We start from the raw sequence: 22023 nt of genomic DNA on the forward strand, positions 1-22023 counted from the left end.
ATGGACGGAAGTGACTTTCTAGGAAACGCGGGAGAACATATGTTCTGGTCTATACATTGTTATGGACGTGGTTATGAGTATGACCTTGTCATGGGAAGATGTAGAACTTCCTGTGAAGGGTTAATCACAGCCGTATAATGGGACCCTCCCCTCCCCGGCCAGATGCAATGTATGAATAGCTTTGGGTCTGCTCCTCCTGAGCCATTCTCTCGCTAGCTGAGTATCCAGCATCACACGCCCTCAGGCTGGTAGAGAAGTATCCTTCAAGAGGACTTGGATCATCTCGATGAGCAGAATGGAGACCTACCCGACCACCATATCCCTTGGCGAAGAGTCGGCACAAATGTGGACCCTCAACAAACGTCTTGAGGCTTATCTCTCCCGGGTCAAAGCCCTAGAAGAAGAGAATGAGCTCCTCAGATCTCAGATCCATCACCTCAAGAGCACCAGGTCCGAAAAGTGCTTGATAAGGAAGCACCACGATGAAATTATGAAGTTGAGGCACGCCTTAGATGATGGACACCAGGAGATGGTCCAGGTGGAAATAGATAGAGACTCCATCTATCAGGAGGTGGAATATGTCAAAGAACTGTGCCTCCAGGAGAAACAAGCCCAAGAAGACGTGAAGAAAGAATTGTCCGAGAGCAAAAAAGTGCTGGAGGAAGAAAAAAGAGCCCAGATATGGTTGAAGGAAAGACTTAGTCAACTGGAGCGAGAGATGGAGGACATCTTCAAGAGCCATGAAGAAGAGAAGGCTGAGATGGAAGAGGAGATCTTGAGTTATTCCCAAAGACTGGAAAACTTCAAAATTGCTCCCGTAAACTTTACACCGGTCAACCTGGAAGACTATTCAAATAAGCTGTCAGAGATATGGCAGGGAGCTGTGGAGGACTACAAGAACGAAGTGTCAGCTATGGAGGAACATTTGTCCCAGGCCAAAGAGAACCTGAAAAAGGTGTTGGAGGAGAACAAACAGAGTCAACTGCAACAGCAGAATCTAGACAGGGACTTGCAATGTTTTAAGGACCGGAAGGAGATGCTGGAGGAACTTCTGGCCAAGCAGTGGCTGGAGCAACAAGAAGAAGAAGGTCGACTGCAGGTGGGTATCCGATTCCTAATCATGTCCACTCATATCATGTGCACATACGTGATGCTAATATAGACATACATGTAATTAAAGGGCCACTGAACCTAAAGCAGATGAGGAGGTTCTCAGGACCAGATATGTGACAAGTGATGATCATGCGGGAGGGATTGTTCTCGACTTCCTGTCAGCGATCCCTTTCAGAACAATACAACCTCCTCCCATTCTGAACTGGCTGATACCAGGAAACAATTGATTACATAGAACTATAAAGCAGATAAGGGAAATACTTTAGGTTCAGTGTCCCTTTAATTTCTGTATAACAAGTCAATTCTCATTTTATTGCTTGTAGTTTGTGACATTGATGGTGTTCTGTTGGGTTGTCCATTGGCAATGATTGGACCAATCTATGGCAGGCATCACCAATGGCTGTGATTAGTGAGACATCAACAGTGCCCATATTATTCCACGATAAAGTGTGTATAGTGCTCATATAATGCCACCAAAGTCCAAATAATACCACCATACAGTGCCCATATAATACCATCATAAAGTGTCTACAGTGCTCATATAATGCCAAAGTCCAAATAATACCACTATATAGTGCCCAATTAATACCACCATAGAGTGCCCAATTAATACCACCATATAGTGCCCAATACTACCATATAGTGTGTACAGTGCTCATATAATGCTACCAAAGTCCAAATAATACCACCATATAGTGCCCAATTAATACCACCATAGAGTGCCCAATTAATACCACCATATAATGTGTACAGTGCTCATACAATGCCACCAAAGTCCTAATAATACCACCATATAGTGCCCAATTAATACCACCATAAAGTGTGTACAGCGCTCATACAATGCCACCAAAGTCCAAATAATACCACCTTCCAGTGCCCAAATAATACCACCATACAGTGCCCAAATAATACCACCTTCCAGTGCCCAAATAATACCACCATACAGTGCCCAAATAATACCACCATACAGTGCCCAAATAATACCACCATACAGTGCTCAGATAATACCAACATAGTGAACAAATAAGAGGACCATATAGATCCTCAATAAAAATGTCATAAGTGTGTCAGAGCCAATCAGATCAGAAAGGTTATTGGCTGCTTGGCAGTGGATCGGGCAGACACCTCTCGAGTAATCTGTCGCTGGACCTCAAGGGGGATCTATATATAGATTTATCTATGTATTCCAGATATGGAAAATATTTCAGTCCCACTTCCCATGGTGAAGAAAAATATGATATACTTCCTGAATGGGACTAAACATTTATAAACATCCCCCACACGTTGCGCTCCTGCACCGGGGGGGGGGGGGCTCAGACTTCTCCCCATAGACTTGTAGAAAGATCTAAACATCTGAAGCCAAATAATTACGATAGAACTTGATAGAAAATCCAAAAATGTGCACGAAAACTCTTCCCAAGAAGTGAACAGTCAAAATTAAGGAAATTTTGGGGCGACTTCTCACCCAAAAACGAGTGGTCCAAGATGTGTCCCTCTAATACAAAGATTGTCAGGGTTGCCCTGAGGGGCTCAGTTTAGCGGCCATATTGAAGTGACTCGGGGTTGTCATGTCACAGATCTTCATCCTGACCCTTAAATGTTCCACCTGGATCTTCACAATGGGGTAGTTCTGACGGAAACTACTTTGAGAGGTGGGAGATAATGTATATCTCCACACGAAACTGATCTTTCCGTTGTTGGGTGGAAAACCCCTTTAAATGTGTTCTCCTGAACAGTATCAATAAAGTTTATTGAAGAGAGTGCAATATGTGCCTGCATCGTGTAATATAAAATGCTCCATGCAGGGCCAGATCCAGGTTTATGTGGGCTCTTAAGCGACACAGACCTAGTGGGCCTCTTTGCGGAAGAAAACTGCAGTTTGTGCCCCCATATAGGAGTTAGGCCCCATTTATGTCCCCATATAGAAGTTAGACCCCAGTTTGGGCCCCCATATATACAGTGCCCTCTTTAGGTAGTGCCACAGTGCCCTCTGTAGATAATGCCACAGTGCCCTCTGTAGATAGGGCCACACACCCCCTGTAGATAATGCCACAGTGCCCTCTGTAGATAGTGCCACACAGCCCCCTGTACATAGTGCCCCCTGTAGAAGATGCCACACCCCCCTTGTAGATAGTGCTACCCTGCCCTGTAGATAGTGGCACACACACCCTATTGCAAATAGTGCTACACCCTCCCTCCCTGTAGATAGCGCCATTGGGGCTCCCTCTAGGAGTGGAATCCCCAGCCAGAGCATTGCCGACGCTCTGGATGGGGATTCCGGTCTCGGAGGAGCCCCAGATGTCCCTGTCCATATATGGACAGGGACATCAGGGGCTCCCTCTAGGAGCGGACTCTTCAGCCAGAGCATCGTCAGCGCTCTGGGGGGATTCCGCTTCTAGACAGGGGCTTCCACTAGGAGCGGAATCCCCGGCAAGAGCGTCGGCAATGCTCTGGCCGGGGATTCCACTCCTGGAGGAGCGATGATGGCAGCATCAATTCCAACATCATTGGCAGGCACTGCTGGTATACCAGGATCGTGGGCACTGATGGGAAGCAAGTCTATACTCTTCAACTTTTTGTTTTCTTCAATCAACTTTATTTATACGCTTCTAGAGGACCCCCTTAAAAAACTTTTTAGTAAAGTAAATCCAGGATTATGACGGCTTTGGTTATACAACTGTCCAATGTCCAAACACAGTTCTGTAATCCTCGGCCGCTGTGGGATCATACGACTCTGCTAGGTCGGCCCTTGGCTCAGCTACGTATCTAGGAACCCTGCACGTTCTTTAAACCCTCTCAGCCATTCAGCAGAGCCGGGATAGGTCACATGACCTTGACTCCGAAGAAACAGGAGGGGTCCTACTCTTTATGTTATTGGGGAGGGGCTCACTTTGGGCGGCCATATTGGTAGTCACCCAGTTTTCCTACTAAAAACAGAAATAATTAAAATGTTGAATATAATTTTGAACAATTTGACAAAAAGTCGATTCAAGGACTGAGGACTTTCTGATTAAGGGGTCAATGGTCTTTATGGGTTTTTTAACCCTACCCTTAACTATGTATTACTGCTACTGTCTTGTCCCTGCTCCACGCGGAGCTGTGATGACTCCATGACTTCCATATGTTACAGTAAGAGCAGATGTGTCTGGGAAAGGAAACCGGAATTATCCGGGGAGCTGAGTCATTTATGAGACAATTACATGAATGGACACGGCCCCTTTTCTATTTTCTTAATGGACATTATGCAGCTCCATCAGTGGAGTATATGAGGAATATAGGGAACGTCTGCTACAGGATAGATAGATAGATAGATAGATAGATAGGAGAATGATAGATAGATAGATATGAGATAGATAGATAGATAGATAGATAGATAGATAGATAGATAGATAGATAGATAGATAGATAGATAGATAGATAGATAGATAGATAGGAGAATGATAGATAGATAGATATGAGATAGATAGATAGATAGATAGATAGATAGATAGATAGATAGATAGATAGATAGATAGATAGATAGATAGATAGATAGATAGATATGATATAGATAGATAGATAGATAGATAGATAGATAGATAGATAGATAGATAGATATGAGATAGATAGATAGATAGATAAATAGATAGATAGATATGACATAGATAGATAGATAGATAGATAGATAGATAGATAGATAGATAGATATGAGATAGATAGATAGATAGATAGATAGATGAGAGATAGATATGAGATAGATAGATAGATAGATATGAGATAGATAGATAGATAGATAGATAGATAGATAGATAGATAGATAGATAGATAGATAGATAGATAGATAGATAGATAGATAGATAGATGATAGATAGATAGATAGATATGAGATAGATAGATAGATAGATAGATAGATAGATAGATAGATAGATAGATAGATATGAGATAGATAGATAGATAGATAGATAGATAGATAGATAGATAGATAGATAGATAGATAGATAGATAGATAGATAGATAGATAGATAGATAGATAGATGATAGATAGATAGATAGATATGAGATAGATAGATAGATAGATAGATAGATAGATAGATAGATAGATAGATAGATAGATAGATAGATAGATATGAGATAGATAGATAGATAGATAGATAGATAGATAGATAGATAGATAGATAGATAGATAGATAGATAGATAGATATGAGATAGATAGATAGATAGATAGATAGATAGATAGATAGATAGATAGATAGATAGATAGATAGATAGATAGATATGAGATAGATAGATATGAGATAGATAGATAGATAGATAGATAGATAGATAGATAGATAGATAGATAGATAGATAGATAGATAGATAGATAGATAGATGATAGATAGATAGATAGATAGATAGATAGATAGATAGATAGATAGATAGATAGATAGGAGATAGATAGATAGATATGAGATAGATAGATAGATAGATAGATAGATATGAGATAGATAGATAGATAGATAGATAGATAGATAGATAGATAGATAGATAGATAGATAGATAGATAGATACGAGATAGATAGATACGAGAAAGATAGATAGATAGATAGATAGATAGATAGATAGATAGATAGATAGATAGATAGATAGATAGATAGATAGATAGATAGATAGATAAAATGGAGTATTCTGACCCATTAATGTATTGTGACGCAGAGAAACATCCTCGTCCTATGAGCTTACGATCAGAGGGCAATATAGATGACATGACTGGGGTCTGTTTATTACCAGTCCGCTGTTATGTAATAATCTGATGTGGTGGTAGCAGGAAGCAGATGTCTGATTGTGCTGGGTTATGGATCGCCCCGTCATATGGCTCGTCCTTTTAGGGCTCTTAAGTTAATTTAGGCCACTTAACCTTATTCCATGGACATGCTGGGAGATCTGCCGGGTCCCTGAGGGCCGCAGGGTAACATCGAGCACTCATCATAAAGGGTCCTGTGAATCTCCCACCGGACAAGCCCTAATGAAGAGAAATGAGTAGGTCCATCTGCAAGCCAATCACATCCCCCCTCCTCTGAGTGACTACCGCTACTCCTGCTGGACTCATATACTTTCATTTACATGATCAGAGGATCGAGAGGCTCTTAAAGGGGACTGTAGGCATTAAAGGCATATTGACTGGACATAAATATTTATCAATGGGGGTCTGATCGTTTCTTAGCGGGTGCCAGCAGTCACTATAGAGATCGACTATGCCACCTCTAGCACATGGAGCTCTGGTGGTGCCACCGTCTGGCATAGTTGGGCCCGCGGCTAGCAACGTGCATAGAAGAATATTAATGAATATGTACATTGGTTGTGATGTAAAAACATTATTTACCTTGTTATGGAGACACCCTTTAAGGCATAAGGTACTTGGTGACTACTGTCATGCATTGCCAATACCAGTGGGTCACATGACACGTGTTTCCATGTAACGTTCAGATGATTTATGTCATAGGACTTGGCCACTATGACTTTTTTGGTTAGTAATGAGGTTGCCACTGTGTTGCAGATGTGCTGATCAGGAAAGCTGGGTGACTACCACTGCTGGCGGCCATATTGGTTGTCACCAAGAATTCCCTAAAACCGATATAGCTAAATAACGAAGACTCCCACCCCCCGTTAGCTAGATCCGAGAGCTATATCCAGTGCAAGGAACGCTGCACGGTCCCTTACTGCACAACATTGAGGTCTATTTATTGTATTAGACACTTTGTTAGGCATGTTATATTAATGTACCCCACCACGGACAGCTCAAAGGTGTCCGAGCAGTGATACCCCTTTCCCTGTCCCCACTATCATCTTCTGAAAGGGAGACTGGCAATATGGGACAGATTTGTCAAAAATGGACAATCCCTTTAAGACCAGGTAAAATGAGATAATGAAATGCAGATTTCCGACAATCATCTTACTTGGTCTCACGGAGCTTAACCAAACCATAATCTATGAATAGGTCCATCATTAAAGGGATGTTTCGGCAACTCTTGTTGGCAGATATACCACCCGATGAGAGCAGGCATTATGTCTATAGCGTCCAGGTCTCAGTTGTGTTCTTATTATGTTCCAGCTTGAAGTCGAAACTTTGGAAGAGGAGAAGCAAGACCTGAGAGTCCAGATCGCCCAAGTGCTGGAGGACAGACAACAGCTAATGCACCTCAAAATGTCCCTCAGTTTAGAGGTGGCAACTTACAGGTAATGAGCGCTTTGCTGCCCCCTTCAGGTCTAAAATGACCCACACTAATATGTTATAAGACGGAATTGATTCATGTCATAAGTCCCTGTTTTCTGAATTATGACATGGCACCCATTGGAGTTAATGGGCGTCCAAAATATCCATGGCCATTTCTGTTTGCACCCTGGGTCCTTCCATTGCCAAGAAGAGCCCTCGACATTACCTAACAACGAGGGGAGGTTGTCTACTGAAATATAACAGGCTTCCGTTTAAGGGAGAATAGAATTGGTGTTATCATAAAGACACCGGGCCTCGTAGCAACTAAAAATAAAATATATGATTGTTGATATGAGGCTGTGTCCCAAAGACCAGGAAGTGTTGTCATAGGGACACAGAAAAAAATTGCTGTTCTAGCAGGTCCTTCGTTTTGGTAATAGCTGGGCATATTTTGAAACGACTCTAAAAAAAAACTTTCCATGTACATGTAGTAGTCACGGAATATTAAAGGATAACCCAGCATATATCGTTATCATAATGGGCGTGGCCTAAATTTGCATATCTTATTATTCGCTTCTCCCACAATAATGTAGCCACTCATTCGTAGTTCTGTCTATTAAATTATTTTTTTATTACATTTTTTTTATTTATTCATTTAGATTTTTTTGTTTTTGTTTTTTTTAAAAATAAAATGTTTTTGGATTATCATTTTTTTTTTGTGAGGGGGGGGGGAGGGTTGGGGTCAAACAAGATTTATAATAGAACATTTTAGAATTCCCTCCTGTATTTTGTGAGAGACGTACTAGATCGTCACTAGTCAAAAATGCGTCCAAAAATTCCCCGAAATACACCCCTGTCCATGTACAATATCTGAAGGATTTCCCCGCATGACTACGTCCCTCTCGCTCGTTCGTCCTTCCATTTCATCCATGGGAATTTGGTCTCAACAACGAGCTCTTACTTAAATTTTTTCCCTTACTTTTTTGTTCTCGGTCTTCCAGATGGTGGAAAACAAAAGCGGACCGTTCATTAGCATCATAATGCTGACCACAGGGACCGAAGCGAAGGACTTTCACTCCCGAGACATTCCATTATGTTATTAGGCTACCAGTGTCACACAATATAAATCCAGCTATAAAGCAAGAGTAAAAGGGATAACGAGGTTCTCAAGGACCCAACTTTTTCTCTTTTTATGTTATATTTAATAAAATTTTTATATTATATAAAAATTAATTCACTGCTTCATTTTACAAGGACTTTTTTGCAAGTCATTTTGACCCAAAAACAAAATAAAAATTGGGGTCATGTACAAATACTAACGTTGGGACAAATTTTAATTTTTCAAGATGGGCATTTAAAAAAAAATCCACATTTTGAGAGGTCCGGTTTCTCAGCAGGTGAGGTTGGATTCCTTCATTTTGGGCCACCCTGATTGTCAAGATTCCTCGGTTTTACCTTTCGTAAAACATTGTGCAGGTGTCCTAAATTAAGCAACTAAGTTCAGGTTTTACCCCAGTCCCCAGTGTTAAGTATTTTTTTACCACAATCCCTTTGGTCTTCAGTTGACTATAGTCTCTGGTGTTTAGTGAATTGGAGTTGAATTCAGTCCCTAGTGTTAAGTGGTTTTGACGGCAAGTCCTGTTTTTTACTTATTTTGACTGCAGTTGAAGGTTTCAGCAGTTTAGAAACTAGTTTTTGCTATTCAATGGTTTTGACTATACTAGACTTTGTCAGTTGTTTTACCCCTAGTTGTCCCTAGAGTTCTGTATTTTTCATCCAAGTCCCTCATTCCCAATGGTTTTGAGTTGACTTCAGTCCCTGGTGTTCAGTGGTTTTTAGTTGACTCCAGTCCTTGGTGTTCAATGGTTTTGAATTTACTTCAGTCCCTGTTGTTTAGTGGTTTTGTGTTGACTCCAGTCCCTGGTTATTGGTGATTTTGCGTTGACTCCAGTCCTTGGTGTTCAATGGATTTGGGTTGACTCCAGTCCCTGGTGTTCAGTGGTTTCGAGTTGACTGCAGTCCCTGATGTTTAGTGGTTTTGTGTTGACTCCAGTCCCTGGTTATTGGTGGTTTTGCGTTGACTCCAGTCCCTGGTGTTCAATGGTTTTGGGTTGACTCCAGTCCCTGGTGTTCAATGGTTTTGGGTTGACTCCAGTCCCTGGTGTTCAATGGTTTTGGGTTGACTCCAGTCCCTGGTGTTCAGTGGTTTTGCATTAACTCCAGTCCCTGGTGTTCAATGGTTTTTCTGTTGACTCCAGTCCCTGGTGTTCAGTGGTTTCGAGTTGACTGCAGTCCCTGTTGTTTATTGGTTTTGTGTTGACTCCAGTCCCTGGTTTTCGGTGGTTATGAGTTGACTCCAGTCCCTGGTGTTCAATGGTTTTGAGTTGATTCCAGTCCCTGGTGTTCAGTGGTTTTGAGTTGACTGCAGTTCTTGGTATTCAATGGTTTTGGGTTGACTCCATTCCCTGGTGTTGAGTGGTTTTGCGTTGACCCTAGTTCCTAATTGTGACTCCAGTCCCTGTTTTTCTGTTGTTTTATGATTCAGTCCCTGTTGTCCATTGGATTTTTTTTGCCAATCCATGGTGTTCAGTTTTTTTTTTGTGGCCAGTCCCTGGTACTTAATGGACTTTTGTTCCACCACTTTAGGTTTTTACTACCCTCAATACCATAGAACCACATTATTACATACATGCTTCATCATTGTTGAATCCTTATCAAAAACTTTATTAGAAACATATTTTTATTTCCTTGCAGATCCCTTCTAGAAGCTGAAAGTACAAGACTATATACTCCGAGTGCAGATTACAAAATCTCTTCACCCTTCAATGGTAAGTTTGGCACGCATTGGTTTACAGTAGACCGGAAGTTGACGTGTGAAGAATTGGTTGATATTTCCCTCGTTCCGTCTCAATGTTTTAATCCATTTTCCATTCAGGTCATTTTTTTCTACTGTAATAAATAATCCTGACTATTTTACAGTCATAACAAAAAGATAAGATTCATGGCAGTCAGTGTATTTCACCGTCCATTAAATAATCTCCCTAGTCTTTAAGAAGATCTTTATTAGATGGTCAACCGTTTCCTTCACCACTTTAATTGGGCATGGAATGTTACTCGACATCAATCATTCCCACCCAAAATATTTTTTATCGTCAGCTAAGTAAGACGTGTGGGTAGAGAATTCAGTGGTATATTTAATAAAACCCAGCATGAACCAGATGCTAAAGTAGATATGGATGATGGAGGGTTGTGCCATACTGAAGTATCTCATGTACTTCGACAAGATTTAGGTGCCACCACGCAGTGCCAGATCCATCCTACAATGGAATACCACCAGAGCCCAATGGACCCCATTGTCTTATAATGGAGTCCTTCGGGTTCTGTTATAGGAAGGCAAGATCTGAAGGGCCAGTGCATGACCCAAAGATTCAAAGAATACCAAAGAGAGAATCCCAGTGTCATGCATCGCCCTCTTACGCCCTGTACTAGGCATGTTCCTTTAACATGTAAGATGGACCACAAGTTAGCAGGTAAAGAAGGTGCCAGGCCTCTTCAAAAAACAGAGTAGTCGGGTCATTGACTCAATGGAAGGGGGCCCAGGTAGCAGATATTACTCCACCGGCTCAAATTATGTCTCTTTTTAGTTGAAGGGTGGGTATCAAAGTGGTAAAGACCCAGTGGAGAGGGTATAACACTAGTCGAATACTGTTTTACATGACATTCCTTCGCTTAAATGATATTTCTGTGGAAAGTTATAAATGGGGTCTATGAACAGTATCAGATATAGTCAAGAAGATGTCATTCGAACCATGGTGGTCGATGGGACATCTGCCCATACATTGAACACGTTATTGTTAACAGCATTGCACCATTTTTAGTTGAGTGTCTGTAGTCAAAAGGCATTGAATGGCATCTCTGCTTCTGTATCTCACAGGTTCGGTGCTAGAACAGAATACTTTCAGGAAAAGACAGCATGAAAACACTAAACCACTGGTTTCCAAGGCCAAGAGGTTCAACAAAAAGCAGAGTGCTGAGCTATCAAGTACAAACCGCTACCTGAATGTGAAAAGTACCTCATTTTCGAATAGGGCAAGTCCTGTAACCAAAGAGTTTCAGAAAGTAAGCTCAGTGCTTCAATCTCAAGTCCTTAACTATACCAAAGCACCTCATGCTAAAGCAGCTACAACACTGCCTGCAGTAGAAAGCAATTTAGGAAGATACCCTCAAAAAGTTGTCCAGAAAAGTAAAGTGGAGACCATTTCCCAATCATCTTCTCGAGATTCTTCTGAGAAGACCGTCACTGAGGTGAACGAGAGAAAGGACATTGATATCCCTCCTGTTCTAAATGGAAACGCTTTCGACACAACTGATGCAGGATTAAAGAAAACAGACCATAGAGATGATGCCAAGGGTAAATTTCTTCCGCCAATTGAAAAGGAAGTTGTAAATGCTCAGTTGGAGTCTTCTTTGAAACCCGAAGGAAAACATATTCAAGTCATAACTGATTTTGTGTTAGAGGAGCAACAAAGTTTGGTCGAAACTCAAAACAAAGGCAATGATACAATTGTCTTTGAGAAACTTCACAAAGAAAAGATTGACTTTGAAGGTCCACAGGCCAATGATGACCGTCCTGGTGAAGGCTTTAGAAATATTGATAAAGAACACATCATTGAAAACCATGAGGTTATAAGGCATATTGTGAGTTACGAGAGAGACAATCTTGGAAAAGAAGAATTAGTGGGGCCACCAGAATATCAAAATATGGAGACATCGATTAAAGTCAGTAATGAGGAATTTCAAAAAGTTCTGGATTTTTCCAAACCAAATACGAAAGATATGGATGGATCAAATGTACTTTCTTCGGATGGTGTATCTGACCAGGGAATTGAATCTTCCGCCAACCGAGATCTTGATCTCGACACTCAAGTCTCATTGAATAATGCAGATGTTGACAATGCAAGTCACGACAAAGAGGACATAAATCAAGGGGTTGACGAAGAAAAGGAAAGCGTGCAACTTAATAAGGGGTTTGGGTTAAGTAATACAGACGAAGCTTCCGATTATGTTGATCTTCGAGATAAAGAAGTGACCATTGATGAGAAGGTCCATGTGTTAAGTTCTTCAAAGGAAGACAGTGACCAGTTTTTTGATGATGGACAAAACGTCACAAAGGATTTTCATGATGAAAAGAAAAGTGAAATGGAACAGTGTAATGAGCATCCTAAAAAAAATATAAAAGACGTTTCTGAAGATACAAATATCCAAGAGTATAATGATAAAGAGCTTGACCAACAATCCTCCAGACAAGATGAGGACATTCTTGATGGACCTCATTCAATGGATATAAAATCTGAAGTTCAGCAACGAAGTGATGACAAACTGGAATATACGCCATTTGATCAGGAAAGGCAAGAAGGATTTGAGCTCTGTGATGCATCAGATTCGATAGGCCGTCTTTCAAATGAAGAAGACTTTAAGAAAGAAAACAAGAAAGAAGAGGAGGATTACGAAAGAGAGGAAAATATAAATAATGCAGAACAAAATATCCATGACTCTACTCATATTGAACAGTCCAGGATACTTGTTGTCAGAGAAGTTTATCAATCCAACTACCAGGTTCTGGATGATCTTGAAGAAGCTCAACATCAACGTCATGAAGAAAAGAATAGTTTTGAATTAAGTGATCTAGAACAAATTAGTCATGATGACCAGCAGAGAACTGACTTTGTCAAAGCTACTCAAGAGTTCAGTGACACTAATCAAGAAGAATCAGAGGACCTGCGGAATAAAGAAGTTTTTGAGCAATTGGATAATGATCAGAAAGAAGTTGGTCAATTATATAAAGAAGCGCTTGACAGTCCACAGCCAGACCTAGAGGATATCAAGAGTGTGGATTTGAGTGACATAGAACAAGTGAGTCAACAAATTGAAGGAGACTACATTGAAAACAAGCCAGTCGTCCAAACCCTGGACATCGAGGAAGGTGACAATTTGCAAGATATCATTAGGCAGGACACTGACCAATTGTCTGAAAATGTGGAGGAGAGCTTAATCTCTCATGAAGAATATGACGATATCCAGAAATTAGACAAGGAAATTGAGCAAAGTGATCTAGAACCACAAAGTGTACAGTTAACTCTTAAAGAGGACATACAGTCGTCAAAAGGTGAAGAGTTGGAAAAAGATGACCAATCATTGGAAAGGGATCTAAATGAAGAAGATAAAGAGGGGGGTATAAAAACAAGTACAGTTGAATTGAAGAGTTATGAGTTAAAGGTTGGTGTTGAAGACAAGGACGAAATGAGTCGAAAGAATTTCGAAGATTGTACAGCGGTAGAATACACCAAATCAATTAAGACTGAAGTCATTGTTCAATCCATTCATGAGGAGTATGAATCCTATGATGAGGACAATATTACTGAAAAATATGGACCTACACCAACAGGAGGAGAAGAAGATATTTATACACCAGAACATGAGGCAGAAAAAGAGCAGCAACAAGGTAAAGAACACTATGAAGATGAATACAAAGACTTAGAAGAGAATGAGGAGGACAAACAGCTAGTCCAAAAAGAGTCTGATGTTGAGCTGAATATTGCTAAAGAAGATGGATTCTTGTTAAAGCAAGAGACTGAACCAATTGTTGAAGGTCAATCAGAGGTTTGGACTTCAGTTAACAAAGACGTGCAAGAGGATAACGCTAAAGTAGATGATGTTCACCAAGGTTCAGAAGTTAATGAAGATCAAGCTACTGATATCAAAACCAGCTTTCAACATGGAAGTGAGGATTTAGTCCAGTCAGATGGAGAAAAAGACAATGAAGACATTTCTGAGGTTGCTCCGACGACAGAAGAAGGTACTTTATCGAAGGAGGGTGAGATTAAACAATCTGTAAAAGAAGAATATGATATTGTAGAAGAAGTTCAGGCAAATATCACACAGGAAAGTCAGTTATTGAAAAATGAGGCAAATGTTGAACTGGATGAAGTGGTAGGAAATGATCAAGAAGATAACCGTAGCTTTAATCAGGAAGTAGAAGAAGAACAAGATGGTTATCACCAGGAAGTAAAAGAAGGCCAAGAGGGGTATCACCAGGAAGTAGAAGAAGGCCAAAAAGGGTATCACCAGGAAGCAGAAGAAGGCCAAGTGGGTTATCACCAGGAAGAAGAAGCACAAACGTTTTATAACCAGAAAGAAGAAGGCCAAGAGGGTCATCACCAAGTTGTAGAAGAAGGCCAAGAGGGTTCTCACCTAGAAGGACAAGAGAGTAATCACCAGAAAGAAGAAAGCCAAGAGGTTAATTACCAGGAAGTAGAAGAAGGTCAAGAGGGTTATAAAGTAATTTCCACACCAAGTGAAAATGTTGCCTCTGAACAGGATGATAAAAAGAATCAATCATTCAAAAAAGATTCTGATGAGGAGCAATACTTGGGGTTTTCATTGAACATCATTCCAAACACCCTTCGATTCACAAGTGATAATGATGCAGAGGCTGAATCTGAACAAAAAGAACAGAGTAACAAGTTATTGGCAGGAAATGAGCAAAAAGATAACAGTAACATTAACCAGGAAGTAGAAGAAGGGCAAGATGATTATCACCAGGAAGTAGAAGAAGGCCAAGAGGGTTATCACCAGGAAGTAGAAGAAGGCCAAGAAGGTTATCACCAGGAATTAGAAGGCCAAGAGGGTTATCACCAGGAAGTAGAAGGCCAAGAGGGTTATCACCAGGAAGTAGAAGGCCAAGAGGGTTATCACCAGGAAGAAGAAGGCCAAGAGGGCAATCGCCAAGTTGTAGAAGAAGGACAAGAGGGTTATTATCAGAAACTAGAAGGACAAGAGGGTTATCATCAGAAAGAAGAAGGCCAAGAGGTTCATTACCAGGAAGTAGAAGGTCAAGTGGGTTATGAGGTGATTTGCACACCAAGTGAAAATGTTCCTTCTGAAGAGGCTGATAAAGGGAATAAATCATTTCAAAAAGATTTGGATGAGGAGCAATACATGGGGATTTCATTGAATATCATTCCAAACAACCTTCGATTTACAAGTGATAATGATGCAGAGGCTGAACCTGAACAAAAAGGGCAGAGTAACAAGTTTTCAGATGAAGAAAAAGAAACCTGTGGAGATGAGATTGGTCATAAAGAAGAATTAGAAATGTTTGATTTGAACAACGATAACGTTGTGTGGGATGAAAAAGACTTAAAAGAAAAGGAGCAAAAACATTTTGAAGTTGAAAACGAAATTATTTGTGAACAGTCAACATTTCCATTAGGACACGAGCGTGACAACCTCCTCTTAGAAAATAGTAAAGTACATGTGGTCGAGACTGAGAATACAGCTGAAAACCATGATATTGATGGACCCATTGAAAAGCACCGGTCAGAGTTGGATAAAATAGAAGCAGCTAATAATCCGGATAATGAAAACTCTAAATCTGAGGACTCTATGGACTCACAAGATATTTCAATCTATTTCCAAAAAAGTGAAGACTTTGAAATTAGTAAGGATTATCAGTTGGAGCAAACACTTCCGGATACAACACCATTGCCCAATCTTGATGATGAATTTGAGGAATTGGCAGATGACGAAATAATATTAGCATCAGAACATCCAGTAGAGGTTACAAAATCACAATGTCCTGCACATAGCGGTGAAATTGAAGAGGTCTTAGACAGCAGTTTGGAGTCACAATCATCACAAATACTCCCAGAAGAAAGTGAGAAGTCAAATGTAATCAAAGATGATGATGACACATTTGTCAAAGAATCAGACTATTATGAACAACAAGCCGAAAATCCTAAAGATCTGCTTGAGAGTCCTGAAAATGTTGTAGACCCTAAGCTGGAGACAGAAGATTCTTCTGCCACACTAGATACTGAAGAACCTGCTGCTGAAGAGAATACACAGTCTGAAGAACCAGTAGACGGCAAGGTGGATGATGAAAACTCTGAGTCAGAAGAATCCACAAATTCTCAGGAAGAAGTTACCATTTCTTCACCGAAAGTTGCGGAATTTGAAACAACTAAAGATTCCCAGTTGGAGCAAACTCAAGTTGAGACATCACTTTCTGACCTTACTCCTAAACCAGAGAACTTAACTGAAGTCCAAGTACATTCATCTTCAGAGCAACTGGGCAGTGAAAGTGTTGATGACTACCATAACGAAGAACCTAAAGAAAGGAGGGAAACTCTATATGAAGATACAAATTCAGAGAGCGTATTAACTAAAACCGCAGAACTTGTTCCTTCTTCAGAAGAGGCAGAATTAGTTCCTGGTGCAAGTCCTGAAGATACAAAAGAGAGTGAAGAATATATAATAAAGGAACATTCTAGCTCAGTCACACAAGTACTACCAGAAGAAAGTGAGCAGTTAAATTTAATCAAAGAATCAGCCTATAATCGGCAACGAGCTGAAAGTCCTAATGATCTGCTCGAGAGTAGGCATCAAGAACATTTTGTAGACCCTAAGATGGAGACGGAAGATTCTTCTGCCACACTAGATACTGAAGAACCTGCTGCCGAACTGAATACACAGTCTGAAGAACCAGTAGACGGCAAGGTGGATGATGAAAAGTCCGAGTTTGAAGAAACCACAACTTCTCAGAAAGAAGTTACCATTTCTTCACAGAAAGTTGAGGAATTTGAAACAACTAAAGATTCCCAGTTGGAGAAAACTCAAGTTGAGACATCACTTTCTGACCTTACTCCTAAACCAGAGAACTTAACTGAAGTCCAAGTACATTCATCTTCAGAACAACTGGGCAGTGAAAGTGTTGATGACTACCATAACGAAGAACCTGAAGAAAGGAGGAAAAATCTAAATGAAGATACAAATTTAGAGAATGTATTAACCAAAACCATTGAAGTTGTTCCTTCTTTAGAAGAGACAAAATTAGTTCCTGGTACAAGTTGTGAAGATACAACAGAGAATGAAGAATATATAATAAAGGAACATTCTAGCTTAGTCACACAAGATTTCGGTCTGGAGCTGACAGAAAGTGTGGATACTGAAGACCACGAAAAATACTTTTGTAAGGAAGAAGACGAGGAATGTGTTGAAGATCTTACAGATGATGGTACCAAAGAGTCTTCAACTGAGTTTCCTAATGATCTGCTCGAGACTAAGCATCCAGAACATTTTGTAGACCCTAAGCTGGAGACAGAAGATTCTTCTGCAACACTAGATAGTGAAGAACCTGCTGCTGAGCAGAATACACGGTCTGAAGAACCAGTAGACTGCAAGATGGATGATGAAAACTCAGAGTCTGAAGAATTTACAACTTCTCAGGAAGAAGTTATCACTTCTTCACAGAAAATTGAGGAATTTGAAACAAGTAAAGTTTCCGAGTTGGAGAAATCTCAATTCGAGACATCACTTACTGATCTCACTGCTAAATTAGAGAACTTAATTGAAGTCCAAGGAGAGTTATCTTCAGAGCAACTGGGCAATGAAAGTGTTGATAGATATTATAACGAAGAACCTGAAGAAAGAGGGGAATCTCTAAATGAAGATACAAATTTAGAGATTGGATTAACCAAAACCCCAGAAGTTGTTCCTTCTTTAGAAGATACAGAATTAGTTCCTGGTACAAGTTGTGAAGATACGACAGAGAATGAAGAATATATAATAAAGGAACATTCTAACTTAGTCAAACAAGATTTCGGTCTGGAGCTGACCGAAAGTGTGGATACTGAAGACCACGAAAAAGAATTTTGTAAGGAAGAAGACGAGGAATGTGTTGAAGATCTTACAGACGTTGGTACCAAAGAGTCTTCAACTGAGTTTGTAAATGTTTTCAGTGGAGACAATATCATTAGTTCAAATGTCTTGACAAAGCAAGAAGATGTCAAAGTTGATGTAAAGCCATCAGAAGAAAGTGTTAATTCAGAAAATGATGACTCCGTAACTTCAGATGAGAGCTCTCCAAATGTGTCAACTGTCAGCTACGCTTTTGAGCCGGAAGACAGTAAAACGCAATTTTCTGAGAAAGGTGACATTGGTGGTGACACTGATCTCCAGAGTCAAAAGGAACAAACAGACTTTGATAATATTGAGATACATGAGACACATCAAAATGATCCATTTTTTACTCCAGGACCGGTCCAGGAAGGTAGTTCCATGGAGACTCAGACATCATCAGATGAAGAGAAAGACCTACTAGGGGAAAGAAGTGATTCTTCATTTGATTCCTACAAAGAACATGAAGATATGTCCGAATTAACTAGACAATATAGTGAGGATGGAAAAACAGTGAATGGAATATTTGGGCACACCATTGTACAGGCCACTCTCGATTTAGACAACTATATGCTCAATGGGCATTCTACTGGACAGAAGAGTGAAATAGTCATTTCTGAAGCAATGACTTTTGTAAGGTCAGATGGTGATATTGTAAAATCACAATCTCAGGATAAAATTGAAGATTCTATTAAATTTAAAATGTCGGATGGAAAGAGTGAGGGTCTGTTCCAATCTTTACTCGAAACATCTGAGCATAAGGAAGGTCGTTTAGATGAAGCCTCCGAAATTAAGAATTTCATGCAAGCTGCTGTCAAATATGTGGACACTGCTGCTGAACAAAGTCATTATACCAAGAAACTAATAAATCCATATCTTAGCGAGAGGGACTTAGATGAGCCATCTGAAATAAGGTCTTCAGAGATGGATGAAGATCTTGTGAACACAAACCGGGAAGTCAACGAGACAAACCAAGGTCTAAAAATGAACCAAGGACAAGAAGATTCATGGTCATCGGATGAGTAATTGAGCCAATAGTTCCTGATGATAAGACAACAAAAACATTATTTATATCACAATGGGCGTTTGCCCCTTTTATTGACAAATGAAGAAAAGGTCCAACTCTTCTGAACATGTCCTAAGTTCCATGTGAGACATTATATATGGAAAGAGAGAAGAGCTGGTGGGTCCACCTTACTACAGTTACTGGAACAAAAATTTAAGAGTCACCCCAAGATATAGATTCTTCGAAGAAGAAGTAACTCCCGTGGATGGAGTATTTCCATTTATAGTCTCAGAAAACCTCAGTAAACTTCTAGGAGAACAAGTCCATTCTTCCAGTTACTTCGAATTTAGAGATCTCGATGTAGGTTTTCATAATTCTGTTTAGAGATATCTCTTTACGCCTCTTCTGCCAATGACTTTTTGAGTATTTGCATTTTTATTCTGACTATTTTATTATGTTCTGCATGGTACATTGTCTCTATTATATATGAGCACATGATCTACTTATCATTTTCTTTATGTCCTTTGATCATACTTAAAGGGATTCTGCACTTGGGACAATCCATACTTATTAGAAGGGTCTTTTGACAATAATCTGATCACAAAGTGTCCTCCTGCTGGGACCCTCAGCGATCAGCTGTAATCTGTGGGGAAAGCTGGCAGCAAGTGTTCAATTTCCCTGCAGCGCCACCACAGGGGAAATTAAGCATTACACAGTGTCCATTCAATTCAAATGTCTGTGTAATATAGGACAGGTCCTTCAGAGTGAGAGAGATGTTCTTTGTACCTGCTCTCCACTCTGGTCAAGAGATGAGGATCCTGAACAGGGGACCAACTCTATCAACTCATAAGGTGTATGAAAATGGGTTTTCTAAACTGGACAACCCCTTTAGGTTCTCGTCAGTGGTGGAAAATTATCAGGCACCATGTAATGGTTACATAGTCCACATTGTAGGGTCAATTATCTTTGGAACTTCACATAGTATGTCCCTCAAGTATGGCAATGCAATTGGTTCTCTGTAGAGAATAGCATGCTTTGTTTTTTGTTTTTTTTTCAAAGTCACGCCTTTTATATCCATATATGCAGTGGAGGCAGCCATATTGAAATCCATAGCAATTCAATATATCAAAATATTAGGAGGAAGTGCCTCTATGCTTACATATCTCGGGTTAGCATTCAACATGGCAGCCTTCATTGTGTTTCACAAATATTACATTTAAGCTTCAGTACCTACAGAAATGATTGACTTAAGGGGTAGTCTGCTTTGAACAACCACTTTTTGTTAGAAAGATTCCCTGAAAATAAGCTGATCAAAGGGTGTTTTGCTGCTGGGATCCTGTGTGATCAGCTGTAATCTGTGTTGGAACCTGGCAGAAACTGATACATTTTCCTACAGCACCACCACAGGGGAAATGAAGCATTACATAGCTTGGTCCTCCAGAATGAGAAATGATCTCTGTTGTGATTTATAGATAAAGAAAACAGACCTGGAGACCCCCCCCCCCTCTATGTCTTCTCCGGATTTTTATGGTATAACATCAACCAGAAAGCCATTTCTGGAATAAATTCAGATTTTAGGAGCAATCCAATATACAGATGGCTGATACATGAATTATTATTCAAGACATTCCTCCAAGACTAAGAAATGCAGTGTACTCAGGTGAGCACACTATATTCCTGCCCTTTGCAATGTACTATAAGTAGAGATTTTGGAGAAGTGTGGATATAACCATTCCGGTGTTTAAGGAGATAACATTTTCAATCGAGCCCTAATGATTGGGGTTCCCATTGAACACCATGTTATATAAAAAACATTTCTCCATAAGGAGGGAGGACAGGAGTCTAATGGCAAGTCACGCTAAATGTACTATGATGTAACCATGCTTGATGGCTCTGGCTTACTATATATACAAAGGCTTCATTTTCACAGTATATATAAATTCTATACAATGTGATGTATGTCACGTATATGGTACATGTGAAGTCACAGGTTGTCAGGTTGGGGTCCTAGGACACCGGAGCTACAAGCTACACCTCTAGTAGAGTTCATGCATGGATGTAGAATCTAATACATGGGAAATTTCTAGGTTCTGAGGTCAACTCTCATTTGAGGGATTTATAAAAAATAAAAAAAACATATGAGATCTTTTAACTACCTAAGTACATTTGTGTATGAAGGGGACAGCCATGGGGTCCAACAACGCCCCACCCCAATCAATTATCAAGAAGTCATTTCTGGCCCATTCGTAGAAAATTAATCAGTACCAATTGCCCCTATAGCTGAGAGCAAAACTGGAATATATCCCAGGCCTGTAATTATCCATATCTATAGAACAATCCCTCCAGCTAGTTCAATGCAGCTACTTGCAGAATTGGGGATGTATATGTTTTGTTGACTTTTTTTTATGAATTTCTTATGGTATGAGGTGGCACATTTATTGTTCCCGTGTTTTATATGACATATATACGGTTAATGTGCCTGGAGGTATCTGAGATAGTGTCATGGGTACGATACCCACTAAGTAAATGAATGTAACGACCAAGCAGAGGACCTCGCAGACGATCATTGGAAAAAATGAAAGATGGCGACTATATGCCTTTATTATGATGATTTAATAAATCAGTCCATATTTTATCTTTTTCTCCGATGCTGTGTTTTTTTCATGGATTAAATAGCGGCCTAACTAAAAAGAAGTCCATACTGTAAATACACTGCATGATGGGTAAGTTTCCATAAGCGTGTTCATATCACTAAATTAAAGAAGGTGCTTAAAGGATTTATCCCATATTGTTAGCCCATTTTTCAAATGTAGCTGTCTTGGTCATAAGTGGATTACTGATTATACGGCTGCTGGACCCTGTGGATCAGCTGTTATCCATAGGTGTAGCTGCGGGTAGCAATGCATTTAAATGTAGTTTTACCCAGCAACCATTCAAATTATGTTTAGATAGATAGATATGAGATAGATAGATAGATAGATAGATAGATAGATA

The 22023-nt window shown here is 40.0% G+C and overlaps 1 protein-coding gene across 1 annotated transcript; it reads left to right on the plus strand.

Annotated features, from left to right (window-relative positions):
- Positions 1-223: 223 nt before the first annotated feature.
- On the plus strand, positions 224-21664 carry NES (nestin). Its single transcript, XM_075844714.1, has 4 exons — positions 224-1099; positions 7185-7309; positions 10041-10114; positions 11221-21664. Exons 1-4 carry the CDS (start codon positions 287-289, stop codon positions 19047-19049), a joined length of 8841 nt encoding a protein of 2946 aa, XP_075700829.1. The 5' UTR covers positions 224-286; the 3' UTR covers positions 19050-21664.
- The last annotated feature ends 359 nt before the right edge of the window (positions 21665-22023 follow it).

This window comes from Rhinoderma darwinii, chromosome 12 (assembly GCF_050947455.1).
Source record: "Rhinoderma darwinii isolate aRhiDar2 chromosome 12, aRhiDar2.hap1, whole genome shotgun sequence".
NCBI classification, from domain to species: Eukaryota; Metazoa; Chordata; class Amphibia; order Anura; family Rhinodermatidae; genus Rhinoderma; species Rhinoderma darwinii.